Consider the following 17908-nt stretch of genomic DNA (forward strand, 5'->3'; position numbering starts at 1 on the left):
CCTTTAAAAAGAGTATATTTTAGAGCAGTGAGCACAAAACTGTAATACCATGAAATTTTTATCAAAGGTTATCATACTGTCAGAATCTTTTACCGGCCCATGCCTAATACAAATACATAAATACAACAACTTTGAGAGTAATAATTGAATGTCCAACAGGGCTATATTTTGGCCAACTCAATTCAGTGTCTTCTGTGTCATAATGCTTTATAAATTATTTCTAAATTTTATAAAAATAAAAAAAAAAGTTCAACGGTAGTTAATATGATCAAAACCCGTTTTTTGTTTTGATCATGTAGTGGCAGAACAATATGGAAATATGTCTTGATTATTTTAATGTTATTGGTAGCGAGAATGGCTGAATTCATCATCTTATTTTTTCTTCAAAATAATGTTTTTTTTATTTATTCTCTAGTCGTAGTCATTTTGGTAAAGAAGTTGTCATACAATAATTTTAAACACTGCTCTGACTGAAATGAATATGCAGTATGATGATTAATTTTGCTTGTTCGTTTTAGGATTCATTGCTTGGAGATGAAGGAGGAGAGGGAGGACAGGCTGGAGTTCATTGATAAACAGCTGGATCTGCTCACTCTCGACTGCAAGAGCAAAATCAAGAAGATCACAGAGGAGGTGGAGAAACAGGTGATTCAATCTTTTTGTTTTTAGGAAACGTTAGAAGATAAAATCTGTTTACATTCGGGATGGTTGATATCTATGGAATGAAATGTATGCTAAATGTTCACATTTTGTAAAATGTAAAGTTGGCTTCTGGTTGTGTAGGTTTCCAATGCTATGGCAGAGGAGATCCGCAGGCTGGCGGTACTGGTGGATGACTTTCACATGGACTTCCATCCTTCACCAGTCGTGCTCAAAGTCTACAAGAACGTGAGTTTTCTTCTGTTGATGAGAACACTCCTTTATGTATCGCTGTTTAATGTACTGCGTCAGCATGTGTATTACGGAATTTCCCCAGCAGCCCAAAGATTTGATCTTATTTGTGGCTGAAGAGCAAGTCTTTGTTGCTTGTCACTTTCAGTTTTATATACAGGGTGTCCGAACATCCTAAAAAAATCTTAAACAATCTCTCTTAGGAGAGATTCTTAAATTCTCTCCTAGTGAGGAGAGAACATCCTCACTATGTTGCTGCATGCCTCAGTTTACTAATTTCCTTTTATTCTTTCCCTGTTGATGCTAAAGTCCGTGGTTACTCTAATTCAGGGGTCACCAATCTCGATCCTGGAGGGCCATTTGTGTCCCTGCAGGGTTTAGCTCCAACTTGCTTCTACACACCTGCCTGGGTGTTTCAAGTATACCTTGTAAAACCTTGATTAGCTTGTTCAGGTGTGTTTGATTAGGGCTGGAGCTAAAATCTGCAGGACACCGACCCTCCAGGAACAAGTTTGGTGACCCCTGCTCTAATTCTTTTGGGATCATTTCTTTTTAGTAGCAGTCGTTTCTCTGCGTTGTGTTAATTTTTTATTGTCATTAAAAAGAATCTCCACCCAAATATAGTCATGCTGAGGAGATTGGATTTTTATTTGCGTCTCACAGGCTCCACATTGTGCAACTAACCCACATCCCAGTCTATTTTATATTTGTATATTCCGCTATAGACCACTAGAAAATGTTATATTTGTTAAACTTACAATATATGTTAATTCAGTGTTATACATGTTTTATTCTGTAAGTCTGTAAAAGTTAGAGTTCTGAAAATCACAACTAACACATTACAAGACAAATGTGGCATTATTTTGTTATTTTATCCTTAACCACTTAAACTCTGCAGACCCGGTACCGGGTCCGTGACGTCATCGACTTTCGCTTTCAGATTTAAAGGGCTAGCGTTGCACCAGACCCCCTGTCGTTTGAAAGTGTAGAATCTATATTTTATGCACATATGCATCACTTTGGTTTTTATTCTACTGTATAAAAGTTATTTACACTTAAATACACAGTATTTTGGATACCCGAGCTAGGTATTTCACATTGGTTCATTTTCATATTTTTTCATATGACACATGTACAAGTTATAGCTCAAGTGAAAGCTGTTGCCGGTGCTCATACAGTTCTAGCATTCTTTTTACTAAATTATATTCATATGCCAAACAATTGTTGGATGAATTGTGGTGTTTCCATGGCGCAGAAATGTAAACAATACATTCATGATCAATAAGCAGCCCCAGATAGCACAGACAGCTGTCATCTCTTACCTTATGCTGTGCTCTTCAGGGCCAATTCTCCTCTGTTTTTGTGGTGATGTGCATAAGTAATCCTTTTATATGTCTGATGTGGTCCAAACACAGTGAATTATGTTTGATCAAACAAAAGGATAGTGAAATATGTAAACAAGGATCGGTCTCTGTGACTTGTACAGCACCTCTCATCAGTTGGAATACAATAACTTTTGCATAGATTATGGTAGAGACATTTTTCTTTTTTCCTATGATAACAGATATGTGCAGAAACCACCAAAATTAATTACAGCACGCTAGACCACACAGAACCTAAAAGGTACACTTTCAAATTTGAGCTTATAAAAAAAAAAATACAAAAAGCGCCTCTTTTTTTAGGTGTTTATTATAACACAGACGACATATACAGATATTTAAACACTTTCAATAGTGTTTTATGAAAATTCAAAGGGTTTTCTTTAAAATTATAAAAATTTTTGCATTTACACCTCTGCATGTGGATTTGGGAAGCTTTTAAATTTGGGTAGGCAAAATCCAGGCGGAAATCCCCAAATAGCAGCAGAGTTTAAGTGGTTAATATGCTAATGACAGCATTTTAAATTAGGAAGAAATGTCATCGGTACTTTACAGAATAGAACAAAAAGTCTTTTACTCAACAACATAACCAATTTTTTTGTGGTCTCATATAATTTTGCTTGCTGTGAGTTATAATACGCATTCTAAAATTTCTAATATATGTCTTTCTAAAATAAAATTCGGTACATTATTTAATTGCCCTCTGATTTGTCATGATTAAATTTGTGTTGTGGGAATGATTGATTTCAGGAGCTGCACAGGCACATAGAGGAAGGTCTTGGCAGGAACATGTCGGAGAGATGCTCCAGTGCAATAACCGTAGCTCTGCAAACCACACAGACTGACATGATCGGTCAGTATTTCTTTCATTCTTTACTAGGGTTGGATTAAAAAAAAAATTTTGATTCTGAAATTGCATCCTTAATAATCAAATACTTGTCGTAAAATTTTGTTTTTGATTCCTCTTATCGATTCGCGTGTGCAATTTTTTTTTTTTCACTGCGAAAGTGCTCAAATGTGCGGCTACCTTTGGAAAAGAACAATGGTAAAGCTAAGTGTAATAACTGAAATTAACTTAATATGTTGCAAGCAAGGTTTCACAACCAACATCACCAAACATATCTAGTATTGTATCACAATATTGTCATTTCTTTTTAAAAATATGTTGTTTTTAAATGTCTGGGTAAAAAGCAACAGCGTTTTTCCTCATTGAACTTTATATATTTTATTATAAGAAACATTTAAAATATTTAGGAAAAGTAGCTTTTGATATGGAGAGTCATTTTCTGCTGGAGATATTGTTACATCTAACAAACTAAACATAAAAGTCAATAAAAACACGTAAAACCTCCCCTAAAAAAACAAACTTGTATACACTGTAGGAGCGGTATAACAGCAAACGTTGGTGGTTTTAAAACCTTGACTTTTCCAAACCGCGCTAAACCTTCAAAACGGTTATCATCCCATGCCTATTTGGATCACAGCATCAGATTAAAAGAATGCACCCTGCTAAATTCATTGCATATCCATGGTGCAACCAACAAGTGTTGTGTATTTTAGTCACCCGACATGTTTAATCTTTTAATTTTGCAAAAATGAATACATATTCGATTGCAAATGAGGTCTGCTTCATTCTCTACAAACAGCAGCTCTCATTCAGCGCCCGTCAGCTGGTGTTTTTAAAAAAAGACACAGCTTGAGAATTGTTTAATTTCATGTTTGTAGTCTTTAATGTGCTTTTAATATTATAATTATATTAAATTTATATAAATAGATGATTTTTTTTTCTTTCCTGATCCTTAGTATGTTTTTAGTCAAAGACACATAATTTAATATGCATATGGACGTAGTATCCGTGACGTCACCCATAGGTTTCTGAACAATGCAAAAGAAGCCACAAGTAGGCGCGGTAAACCGTTGACATTTTGTTTGCGCGTCATCGCACTCATGGCCGGATACCAAACAAGGGCAAAGAGGCGGAGAGTGAGCGGAGCTACAGACACCTGCTGGCATTTTGCTTGGACCAGGCTTAGACAGACTTTACTTTGGGAAAACACTTAATACTTTACTATATGCGACTCGTTTGTGTTCTGACCACTTGTGCTTGGCTGTATACTATATCAATAAAGTGTTTAGACTTTTAAAAACACTGTTGTAACACATTGAGCCACTAAACATTGTTCTTATGACGTTTTTCTACAGGAGGAAAACGCAAAATACTTCCAAACACTTCAGATATAGTCTGTGTTAGTAAATGCAGGACTATTGATGAAATCCAGCATAACACTGTATGACAACGCTTCAGATGACTGTTCTAGAGTCTGCAGCTAATCAATCTGTCAGATTCTGCAGTGCATTACAGCTCTTAAGAAAAAAACGAATGATAAATGATATTAAAACAAATAGATTTATAGAGCTGGTATAAGTATATAACTGGGAAACGGAGGCCACGTGAATGGTTTGTGAGCACAATTAAGTGCACATAGCATCCCATATCATTTGATAATTGTAGGAAATAAGTCCAAAAGGCAACTGACTGTGTGAAGCCACATAAAACAACACAAAAATATGATGTATAGTCTCAGTGGCTAATCTGCCGGAGTCAGCTGAGGTGAAGTGACGGCGACCAGCGAGACCTCGCTGTCACTCAAGTGGCCACGCCCTTAATTGTGCAAACTTAATGTAGCCTAATATAAAGTAAACGGATGAGTTACAAAAAATTCACCCCCCTCACAGTTGTCATGAAGGGTAATATTAGCTATATGAACCAAAATCTTTATACCAGGTTGTAAACACCTTTTTTTCTGCTGTAAAGCTGGCTATTCTAACAGAGGGCTCAGTTGAAATTTGCTCTATTATGGAGTCAGGACTAGCGGATTTTCGATGAATTGCAGTTTCAGTTATTTCCTTATTGGCTTCCCTGAGGGAGAGCGGGAGGTTGCCGCTTGCTAAAAACTTTAAAAAGGAATAAAGTGTATAGGCCTAATAGATCAGAAATAAAGAAAATCCGTTATTTATAATTTCATTAGTTAATGCATAAAGTAGCCTACTCATAAAGCGTGTTTAATTGATCTGGAACTTTTTAATATGATGTTTAGTCCACTTGTTATCATAATGTGAAAATGCAGCTTAAGAATAGACTTTTTAATTACTATTGTTTACATAGTACGAAACTGAAAATCGTTAAGCGGAATTGAAATCAGAATCGATACATTTTTAATGATACCCAACCTTATTCCCAGCTCACCCCATAACAGCAGGTTATTAAGATGCTTTTGTTGTTCCAGACGGTCTGAAGCCACTGCTGCCTATCACGATTCGGGAGCAGGTGGATAAGATGGTGCCCAGACAGTGTTTCGCCCTCAGCTACGACCTCAACTGTGACAAACTCTGCAGCGACTTCCAGGAGGACATCGGCTTTCACTTCTCCCTCGGCTGGACGATGCTGGTCAACCGCTTCCTGGGCCCCAAAAACACACGTCGCGCTCTAATGGGCTACAACGACCAGGTAGCATTCACAGGGTGTCCGCTGGGTCTTAAAATGTCTTGCATTTCAAAAATGAAATTTTAGGCCTTTTAAAAGTGTTAAATTGACTGAAATATTGTGGTGAAGCTCTTACAGGGGGGAAAATAAGTATTCCACATGTCACAATTTTAGAAATTTGAAACTTGTTTTTAAAGGTGCTGTTGAATTTTGATAACTAAAAACATACATATATATTTTACAAATGAAGTCTTGTGTAATCAAATAAAATGACACAGGAAAAAGTATTGAACACATAAAGGAAGGAAGGTGTAGAAAGGCAGTGAAAGTCCAGATAGCAGCTGAAATCTCTCGGTTCTTCAGCAATCCTCAGCCCTTCGTCATTGTAAATGAATATTAGCTGCTTTAGTCCAACTTCTACATTAGCAGGATGATGATGATGATGATGATGATGATGATGAAACCAGGGTGGACATTACAGCAAGACAATGATCCAAAACACAGCCAAGGAGACTCAAATGCTTTGAGAGAAAGTAAACCTAGCTGTAGAATGGCCCAGCCAATCACCTGACTTAAATCTAATAGAAAAAACTAAATAAAGCTTAGATTTGATAAACAAGACTATTTTTTTTTAAAAGATTTTTTGGTTTGGTTTTGTTTTATTTTTATGTTTTGGTTGTTCAGGTTTTTACCAAAATCTGGTTCAATTCCATGTCAACAGCTCCTTTAGAAATATTTTTCTCAGAAAAAATAGGACGTGTTCGATACTTCCCCCGCCACAATGTAAAACATTTTAAACAGGTCTTAGTTTAGCTTTGTCAAAATAAAGCTACTCAATCGGGCCGACATCCATAGACTCACCACCAATACATCTTAATAACACCCTATTTTATATATTAAAAAAAAAAAAGTTATTGCAAAGATACTTTTCTACAACAGTCCCCATTAAATTCCCTAATCATGGAAACAGTTATGATTCCTCGTGCTAATACCAGGCCGTTGGAAAAAAAATCCTTAATGTTTAACCCTGTATTGACCTTATTCTCCGCAGACGAGCGGGCGCTGCCATTTGAATCTTTTTGGCACAAGACTTCCGGTCTCATTCACTTCCATTCATTTTTAGACATTAAAAACGGCTCGTTTCGTTGTTTGATGTTGCAAACTGATATTTCCTTGTTGTATTATTCTACTTGGTCTGTATAGTCATGCAAACATTTGTTTGTAGAGCAAGTAGTTTGACCGTTTTTTGCCGTTTATTATTCCTTGTCATTTCTCCCATAGGCGACTGAAACGGAAGTTCTAAGACAATCGCGAAAACAGGCGCACTTCCGCATTTGAGAATAAATTTGAGAGAAAATTTCATTCTTAATGCTCTTAAAAGAGTCTTAAAATGTCTTACATTTGACTCGATGAAACTTGCAGAAACTCTGCATTTATTGTGGATAAACTTTGTGTTCTGATAATGTTCAGATTTGTTTATATAAAGCAGCATTAGCATATTTGATTTTATTCTCTTTTTCAATTTAGTTTTCTAGTTTTAGTTTTAATAGTTATAATAATTTTTCACTATCAAAATCATCCCTAATTGAAGGAAACATTAAACTGACACGTATGACATGCATATTTGGGCCCTATGAAATATTACAGGTAAGCTAAAATACACTGTATGTATACACACACATACACACACACACCCAAATTGTGAAAAGTGGGTACATTACATGAGGTTGCATTAATTTTATACTGTTCAAACCGCATATTGTATTGCCCTCACCCCACCCTACCCCTGAACCCAACCATCACTGGAGACTGTGTACAGCTTTACTCTCTGAAAATCTCATTCTGTGGGATTAAAAGCTTTTTGAGAAATGAGGACGTCACCAATGTCCTCATATTTGACCTCCTTTTTGAAATACCTGTGTAATACCTGTCATTATACAGATTTGTGTCCTGATATGTCACAAAAACACATACAGACACACACACACACAAAAAATGTGTGTATATATACATGTATGTGAATGTATATGCATTAGGGCTGCACAATATATCATTTTAGCATCGCATTTCGCAATGTGTGAATATGCAATAGTCACATCGCAGGACATGCAGTGTGAAGCCAGGATTATAGTTGACCAGGTACAACAGTTCGAAACCAGGAGAACTTCAGTTTAACCATAATAAAGTGAACATTTATCAATTGCTTGTGTTTTAAGGCATTTTAATTAGGATTTGAAGTGTTTGGGCGTTTAATTATTTACACAATGAAGAACATACAGCACATTGTTTTTTTATTTTTGACTCCTTCATTTGTGTATTTACTTTATCACTGCTTGTAATTTGTTTATTAAAGTTTATGCAGATGCACTACCCTAAAAAATCATCCCAGTCAATCTAAAATGATTAAGTTATCTTGTGAAATATAAACTGAAGAAAATCTAAATATCACAATGTAAGTTTTTTACCAATATGGTGCAACACTAAAATGCATGTAGTTATTTTTTATGGGATTAGATCAAATTTTTTATGATGCGATTTTATCTCATTTTCAACTTGAATATTAAGGAAATCTATTTTATTGTTTTTTTTTTTTTTTGCAAATTTTGTGGAGTTTGTTTTTTTCCCCCTATTATAATATAATATAGATATATTATAGAAAGCTTAAAGCATTAAGAAAGTAATTGTTTTGCTTTAGTGTGTTTTTGCAAACAAAAGTGTGTGTGGTGTGTGTGTAGGTTCCCAGATCCCTGGCCATTACTCCGGTCAGCACAAGTATGCCTCCATTCCCTCAAGGATCTATGACCCAGGAAGAGCTTATGGTTTCTATGGTGACAGGACTGGCATCACTCACCTCTCGGACATCAATGGGCATCATAGTTGTTGGAGGAGTGGTAAGAACACACTGGATATCTCTGATTCACCAAATGCATCTGTTTCTATTTTTTATTTGCTAAGGGGCGGTTCACATAGAACACGTTTTTCCTTTTTCAGTTAGAGCTTAGCTCGTGCCCAAAAAAATTAACCCGACCCTACTCAAGCCTGAGCACTTTGGGCTCTATTTTGACGATCCATCGCAGAGCGCAAAACGCAGGGCGCAAACGCTTTCAGGGCGTGTCAGAACGCATTTTTGCTAATTTACTGATGGGAAAATGCGCTTTGCGCCAAGGCGCATGGGCTAAAAGGGTTGAGTTTATTTTCTTAATTACTTATAGGTGTGGAAGAAGACATAAAAGCAGTGATTTTTCATATTTATGTAGGCTAGAAAATAATATGTTTTGTAATATTTTAATCCTTTATATTTATATCCTATATCTATTCTTATTATATCCTATATATATCCTTAATATTACATTTTTTTTATATGTAAAGATATTTGCCTATTGCTCTCTTGTGCGTATTAAGCAGTGTGTAAGCGAGGCGCAACTCTGTTAGTTTTGGTCTAATGAAAAATCTATTTTAGTTTCTCAAAATAGCAACGCGCAAGCCGTGCACCTCAGAACGCCTTCCTTTTTAGAGCAGAACGCCTATGGACGCACAAATGAGCGCTAATGCATTTGCTATTTAAACAGCGTAGCGCAACGCCTCAAAACGACTCTTGTGCCAAGCTGAAACTACCAAAAGACTATTGCGCCGCGTCACACTGCGCCGGGTGTATGATAGGGCCCCTTGTGTCCGAGCCTGACCCGGTCTGACACATAACTGTAATCATGAGCCTGATTTAAACCTGAATATTTTTTAATTTGTGGGCTGTTTTAACAGATGTTCTCAACTACAATTCTGAGTTGTTTAACTACAGAAATTAGTTTAGATTTATCTTAATGAGTAATGCAACAAGGATAAGCGTGTAAACTGCATCGTTTGTTTATTCAGAATGGATTGTAACAAAACACGACAGTGAATGCTGACCGTCATCATTTCTCCCATGGCAAGCCTGTTTCATGTGTCTGTTCACTGTGAAAATCCCTGTTTTTTTGCTATTACCTCCTTCACACCGCATGCACGAGCAGAGAGTGAGCGTGTTTTTTTCGGCGACCACGTTAACAGATCTGAGCTTTCAAAACGCATGCAGAAACAGCGCACCAGTGCGGAGCGTGAGCAGAGCTGAAGCTGCAGTGCTGCCATCATTTCTGCGCTGGGTTTATTTTCGCCTCTGCTCACGCTTAATTAAAGTGACAATGCATTGATAATGACCAAAAACACATTGGACCCTATCATACACCCGGCACAATAAGGCGCAAGACGTGTTTTTATGACGTGTTGCTATTTTGCTCCACTTTGTGTGGTGTTTCGGTCTGGATAAGAGGTGTGTTAAGGCGCGTTGCTATTTTGAGGATCTAAAATGGAGTGCACAATGGACCAGCTGAGAGCGCGTCAGTTGAATTAACTATAAAATACCTTTTAGAACTTCTAAAGTTCCTTTTAGAATTAACTATAAAATACTTCTTCTCACCTTTAAAGCCATCCACAATCTTGCTCCTCCATACCTTACTAATCTTGTTCATATCGCCACACCTGCTCGAACACTCAGGTCTTCTTCTTCCATTCACCTCACTGTTCCCTCTGTCCGCCTTGTCACCATGGGGAGCAGATCTTCAGCCACTCTGCTCCTCAGCTTTGTAACTCACTTCCTCCTGATCTCGGTAATTTAGACACTCTTTCACAATTTACGTCCAGACTCAAAAAACATATGTTTAGAACAGCCTATTCTCTTTGACCCGATTTTATTTTTAAAGCTTGTATTGTATTCTATTGTTTGTTGTGTTTTTATTTGAATTGATTGTTTTAGCTGTCCTGTACGGTGACCTTGAGTGTCATGAAAGGCGCCTTTAAATAAAATGCATTATTATTATTATTATTATTGTGTGCCTTGCCTCGGGCTCGGGCAGAGAATCTAAACTCTGTTTCCAATGTGCTACTTTTCTATTGTTTTACAATGTAACCACACGCTTGGCAAACATGCAATCATTCGTATCTTTTGAGGCGCCGCACAAGCGTTGTGTCTCCTGTTTTTAGAAAATCGGTGTAAATGAGCCCTTAATGAATTTGACATAGAAGTAATTAAACAGGGAGATGACAGTCATTCATTGATTTTCCTTCAGTTTAGTCCCTTTATTTATCAGGGGTCGCCACAGCGGAATGAACCGCCAACTTATCCAGCATATGTTTACTGGGAAACACCCACACACTCTCACATTAACACACATACAATAAGGCCAATTTAGTTTATTCATTTCACCTGTACCGCATGTTTTTGGACTGTGGGGGAAACCAGAGCACCCGAAGGAAACCTACGCCAGCACGGGAGAGCATGCAAACCCCACCTAGAAATGCCAGCTGGGGCTCGAACCAGTAACCTTTTTGCTGTGAGGCAACAGTGCTAACCACTGAGCCACCATGCCATCCAGGCAGATGACATGAACGACCTTTGAATTATTACTATTGTAATATGATTTATTACATTTATTTTTCATTTAGTTTTATTTATGCATTTTTTTTAACAAAAAATTTTAAAATTTCAAATTTTAACAAAATTTGAAAACTTTGACCATGACTGTAGCCATTTCTGCTGATGTGGCGTTAAATCTTGCATAACATGAAGACTAATAAAAAATGCGTGTGATTGTGTTTCAGATCTGGAAAGCAGTGGGCTGGAGGCTCATTGCTCTGTCTGTGGGTCTCTACGGGCTGCTGTACGTGTATGAGAGACTCACCTGGACCACCAGAGCCAAAGAGAGAACATTTAAGAGGCAGTTTGTGGATTACGCCAGCGAGAAACTGCAGCTCATCGTCAGCTACACCGGCTCCAACTGCAGCCATCAAGTTCAGCAGTGAGTCTCAATCTACCCGTTGTATCAGTTGTAGCAAAACAGTGTTATGAATATGAAATCATGTGAAGTTTTGTCAGAAGTAATCTAATAAGATATTTTCTTTTAGTTAGCAGCTATTAAAAAAGATTATAACAGTAAAAGTTTGGCGTCTGTAAGATTTTCAGATGTTTTTGGATTGATTTCTTTATTTTGGAGCACATTTTAAAAATAATGCTGTAATTTAAAATATTTATTTTTTTCTATTTTAATGCAAACAATTTGAATATTTTTCGTGACTGCAGACTTGCATTTTCAACAGCCATTTTTCCTGTCTTTAAACTCATGTGCATTCATTTTTAATAGTTTATTAAAAACAATTATTATCATTATTCTTCTTATTTAAATGTTAATAAGGATTTTTTTTAAACACTGTTAACTTTAAGTGTCAAAAGAACAGTTCAGTTATTATTATTATTAAGATTTTTTTTTAAACCCTGCTAACTTTAAATATCAAAAGAACAGTTTAGTTATTATTATTATTGTTATTAAGGAAGTTTTTTTATTAAAACGCTGCTAACTTTAAGTGTCAAAAGAGCAGTTCTCTTGTTATTATTAATATTAAAGTATTTAATTTACTTTATTTTATTTTATTGAAAATATTTCAAGTTTCAAAAGAACAGTTTAGTTATTATTATAATTATTATGTAGCATTTTTTTAAGTAAAAAAAAAAACAATTCTGTTTTTGCTATAATTATCATTATTTGTTATTATTATTATTATTAATGGAGTATTTTATGTTATTGAAACACTGCAACTTTAAGTTTTAAAAGAAAAGTTCAGTTTTGTTGTTATTATTATTGTTGTGTTGTGTTCATTCGTTTTTAAGTTTCAAAAGAACAGTTTAATTGTTGTTGTTGTTATAAGTATTATTATTATTAATTAAGTATTTTATTTGATTGAAATATTGCAAACTTTTTTAAGTTTCAAAAGAACAGTTCAGTTGTTGTTGTTATTATTATTATTATTAGTAGTATTAGTATTATTATTAATTAAGTATTTTATTTGATTGAAATACTGCAAACTTTATTTAAGTTTCAAAAGAACAGTTCAGTTGTTGTTGTTGTTGTTGTTCTTAGTAATAATATTAATATATAATATTAATAATTATTATTATTAATAATAAATAAGTATTTTATTTTATTAAAACACTGCAATTTGTTTCAGGTTTCAAAAGAATAATCAGTGTTGTTATTATTAATAATGTAGTATGTTATTATATAACTTATTATATAACTTATTTGTAAAACTATATAATTCTTTGCATTCACATTTGATAGGTTTCATTAACATTTGCATCTAAAATTCATAAAAATAATAATAATAATGCAGTCCCTAAACTTTTAAAATGATAGTGTATACCCATTCCCATTAAAAAAATGCAGATTTCAGTGATCTGAGCCCTTGTACACTGCCGCCCTCTGCTGGAGAAAACAGATATCATCCCCAAAGGAGATATTCTGGAAGTGTTGCTAAACAGACTGATTGATTGTTTGTTTGTGACAGGGAGCTGGCCAGCACCTTCTCTCAGCTGTGCCAGCAGGTGGACGTCACCAGACAGCAGCTGGAGGATGAAATTGGGGATTTGAACAGCAAGATTGAACAGCTGGACACCCTGCAGAGTAAAGCCAAACTGCTCAGGTGAGTCTCAAACAGTACAGAGGAAAAATACAGTAGGTTTTACAGTAGGTCAGTAAATGTTTATATTGTTGTTGTTATTTTAATAAATATTTTTAAGTTAATTGCTGAATAAAGGCATAATTTCTCAAATAGATTGTTTTAGTTAAAGATTATATTATATTTCTTATAAACACACACACTCACCGGACACTTTATTAGGTTCACCTTACTAGTACCTGGTTGGACCTCCTTTTGCACGACATACTACAGGAAATATTGCTCAGAGATTGACTTCAAAGCATCACACAGTTGCTGCAGATTTGTCGGCTGCACATCTATGATGTGAATCTCCTGTTCCACCACACAAAGGTGCTCTATTAGATTGAGATCTGGTGACTGTGGAGGCCATTTGAGTACAGAGAACTCATTGTCATGTTCCTGTTCTTAGCTGACAGCAGTGGTACCCTGTGTGGTCTTCTGCTGCTGTAGCCTATCCGCCTCAAGGTTTGATGTGTTGTGATTGTAACGAGTGGTTATTTGAATTACTGTTACCTTTCTATTAGCTGGAACCAGTCTGGCCATTCTCCTCTGACCTCTGTGATCAACAAGGCATTTGCGCCCACAGAACTGTCGCTCACTTGATATTTTATCTTTTACACACCATTCTCTGTAAACCCTAGAGATGGTTGTGCGTGAAAATCCCAGTAGATCAGCAGTTTCTGAAATACTCAGACCAGCCCATCCGGCACCAACAACCATGCCACGAAAAAAGTCACTTAAATCACCTTCTTTCTCATTCTGATGCTCGATGTGAACATGCCTAAATGCATTGAGTTGCTGTCATGTGATTGGCTGATTAGAAATTTGCGTTAACGAGCACAGATGTACAGATGTACCTAATAAAGTGAGTGTGTGTGTGTGTGTGTGTGTGTATTTGGAATTGGATGTAATTTGACTTCTCTCCTACAGGAATAAGGCGGGCTGGCTGGACAGTGAGCTCAACATGTTCATTCAGCAGTATCTTCAACAGGGGCGATAAACTCCACAAGCCCTCAACAAGCTCCGTCGATCTCTCTTGCAGATCATCTAACCCTTCAAACTTTTATTTCAGCGTACCAATCACATATTTTTCTATTCGTTGTTCTTTCCGCCATTGAGAGTACAGTGACACGTGCCACTTTAAAAAGAAGCTTTCTTTCGTTTGTTTGTTTTTTTTTGTACACAAGACACTGTTTCTTTTATATTTAATACAAGAGTAATTATTTATTCTTGACATAAGAGGTCATGTGACGTAGTGGCTCTCTTTGTTAGGTTGTGTTTATAGTCCATATCAGTTTTCTTAATACGCCACAGTCAATCAAAAAGTGAGACGATGTTTTAGACCAGTGTTTCCCAACCATGTTCCTAAAGGCACACCAACAGTACACATTTGCCACCTCTTCCGGTTTAAACACACCCGCATCCACTCATCAGAACATTAGAAGAGACTCCAAAACCTGATGTTAATGGGTCAGATAAGGGACACTTTCAAAGTATGTTGGTGTGCCTCCAGGAACAGGGTTGGGGAACACTGTTTTAGGCTCTCACGTGCCTTGGAATTAATCTGATGGTGTGTGTTTGTGTGTGTCGTACAGCTATGAAAATGAGGTTTTCCTCTGCAATCTGTATCACAGCTCTACTATAGTATGTTTAATAATGTAAACAATGCCGTGTCTCCATTCCACTCAAGTCTGAGATGAGAACATTGCTATTGTGGGTGTCAGATTCAACATCAGGATTCGGGAAGGAGGAATTTAGCGACAATTTAAAGGGATAGTTCACCCAAAATGAGCATTTACACACTATTTATTTACCCTCAAGTGGTTGTAAACCTCAGAGTTTCTTTTTTTTTACTGTTAAATGCTAAAGATATTTGAAATTAAGCCGAAAACCATTGATAAACGTAGTAGAAACAACAAACACTGTAGAAGTCAATGGTTACAGGTTTACAACATTCTTCAAAATCTCTTCTTTAGTGTTCAATTGAAGAAAGAAACTCATAAATGTTTGAAATGAGTAAAGGGTGACTGAATTACTGAATTTTTTTGTCGAACTATCCTTTTAAGGCTGTCATTTATCCACATGTTAACCAACTCTATTTTATTTTTCTCCTGTTCCCAAAGATTTGATCTGGCTGACACTTTTGGCAACATTGAATGGTTAGTTCACCCACAAATGAACATTTACTCACTCTTTAAGCAACCTGAAGTGGTTGTAAACCTTCATGAGTTTCTTTTTTTTACTGTTGAAAAAGAAGATATTTTGAATAAAGCTGAAAACCATTGACTCAAAGTATGAAAAACAAATACTATGGAAGTCAGTGGTTACAGGTTTCCAGCATTTTTCAAAATCTCTTTTGTTTTCAAGAGAAGAAAGAACTATTTTTTTGGGTGAACTATTTCTTTATACTGAAGTGCAAACAATTTTTTCAGCCTGTTTTTGAAGACTTGATCTGCCTGACACTATTGGGAACATTAAAGCGATAGTTCACCCTAAAATGAACAGTTACTCACTATTTAACCACCCTGAAGTGATTGTAAACCTTCATGAGTTTCTATTTTTCTGGTAAACACAAAAGAAGATATTTTGAAGAAAGTGGGAAAACGGTAACCATTGATTTCTATAGTATGAAAAACAAATACTGTGGATTTCAGTGGTTACAGGTTTCCAACATTCTTCAAAATATCTTCCTTTGTGTTCAACAGAAGAAAGAAACTCCTAGAGGTTTGAAATGAGTAAAGGGTGACTGAATTACTGACTTTTTGGGTGGACTGTCTCTTTAAGGCTGTCAGTTACCCTCAAATTAGCAAACTATTTTATTTTCACCCTTTTCCCAAAGATTTGATCTGCCTGACACTTTTGGCATCATTGAAGCGGTAGTTCACCCTAAAATGAACATTTACTGATTATATAACTACCCCAAAGTGGTTGTAAAGCTTCATGAGTTTCTTCTGTTGAACACAAAAGATGTTTTGAATAAAGAGGGAAACCGGTAACCATTGACTTCTGTAGTATGAAAAACAAATACTGTGGTTACAGGTTTACAACATTTTTTGAAATATCTTCCTTTGTGTTCAGCAACAACAACAAAAAAGAAACTTATAGAGGTTTGAAATGAGTGACTGAATGATTTATATTTTATTTTTGGGTGAACTATGCCTTTAAATCTGAGTTGCACAAATTAGTGCGAACAATTTTTTTTCACCCTGATTCCAAAGACTTGGCTGACACTTTTGGCAACATTAAAGGGATAGTTCACAAGTACTATCTATTTAACCCTCCCTCAAGTGGTTGTAAACCTTTTCTTCAGTTGAACAAAGAGGAAAATATACTTTGGAGAAAGATGAAAAGCGGTAAGCATTGACTTTAGTATAAAAAACAAATACTATGGAAGCCAATGGTTACAGGTTTCAAACATTTTTTGAAATATCTTCTTTTGTGTTCAGCTAAGTGAAGAGTGAGTGAATAATAGCAAATTTGTACGTTTTGGGTGAACTATTCTTTTATATACATGCTCTTACACGCTGATTCTAGAATAACAACAGTTTATACAACTGTATAACCTGACTTAATTAAATCAGTGATGTTCTGCTGCCACATTTTAACACTAATCATTTGCTTAGTTGCAATTAATGAATATGAATATGGGATTTATGAATTGGATTGGATGAGTGATGCGCATATCATTACGAGTTAATAATACATTTTATTCCATCGAATCAGACTTCACTAATTCATTACAGTGATGTGCGATCCATTACTAACCCGTTAGTCTCTCACATGTGTGTGGTATATTGTATGGTAAGCTGTTTAGTTTGGATTATGACGTGTGCCAAGCGTTCCAGAAGGTGATCTGAAGAGCTCCTGTGATGTGCACTTTATAATTTGCTGCTTTCTTTGCGTTCGTTTCCTGCAGGTTCTTTAGAAAGAGAACGGCACACACTGACCTGTGTCTGTCAACAGTAATGTATAGATGAGCATGCAGACTGATGTCATTTATTGTCATTCATTATTACTGTTAGACGAAATAATAAAGTGACACTGTTAAAATGGACTAGATTGATTTGTCTCTGTCGACTGTCGAGCCTATGGGAAACATGTTTTTATTAATAAGATGATGCTTAAATAAACACAGGAGTGTCTGTTCTTGTTTTTAAAGACCCACGCCAAAATATTAAATAAAGTATTTCCTTGTGGATGAAATGAAGTCATTTTATTAACGGATTTATAACATAACATTTAAAATAACACTTTAATTAAAGGGACAGTTCTCCCCAGAAATTTAAATTTCATCTCCATTTACTCAAGTGGTTTAAACTTGCATGAACTTCTTTCATTTGTTGAGCGCTGCAAGATATTCTGAAGAATGTGGGAGAAAATATGCCACATTGTAGGAAGAATACTATGCAAGTCGACGGCTTTTCCCTTCAGCATTCTTCAGTATAACTTCCTTTCGGTTCGACAGAAGAAAGAAATTTACTTTGGAACAAGTGGAGGACGAGTAAATGACAGAATTTTTATTTTTTGAACCCTGTCCAATGCACTGCTGGCTTTTAAATGCAGAACCACGCCAACACGGGAAGAACATGCAAACTCCACACAGACACACCGTGTCAAAACTATTTTGAAT

The 17908-nt window shown here is 35.9% G+C and overlaps 1 protein-coding gene across 4 annotated transcripts in view; it reads left to right on the plus strand.

The window, feature by feature from the left end:
- Positions 1-17332, plus strand: part of mfn2 (mitofusin 2) — a 51440-nt gene extending 34108 nt beyond the window's left edge. For 3 of the 4 annotated variants that reach the window (XM_087263714.1, XM_087263715.1, NM_001128254.2), the window contains exons 11-18: positions 519-645; positions 784-888; positions 3021-3123; positions 5558-5778; positions 8490-8645; positions 11386-11582; positions 13126-13260; positions 14209-17332. In XM_087263714.1, coding sequence (XP_087119840.1) covers positions 519-645; positions 784-888; positions 3021-3123; positions 5558-5778; positions 8490-8645; positions 11386-11582; positions 13126-13260; positions 14209-14278 — 1114 coding nt within the window. In that variant the 3' untranslated portion in view covers positions 14279-17332. Of the gene's footprint in view, positions 1-518; positions 646-783; positions 889-3020; positions 3124-5557; positions 5875-5928; positions 6500-8489; positions 8646-11385; positions 11583-13125; positions 13261-14208 lie in introns of those variants that run through there. The other variant, XM_087263716.1, reaches the window with a different exon arrangement.
- Positions 17333-17908: the final 576 nt, after the last annotated feature.

This window comes from Danio rerio, chromosome 8 (genome assembly GCF_052040795.2).
Source record: "Danio rerio strain M-AB ecotype USA chromosome 8, GRCz13ab, whole genome shotgun sequence".
In the NCBI taxonomy this organism is placed as follows: Eukaryota; Metazoa; Chordata; class Actinopteri; order Cypriniformes; family Danionidae; genus Danio; species Danio rerio.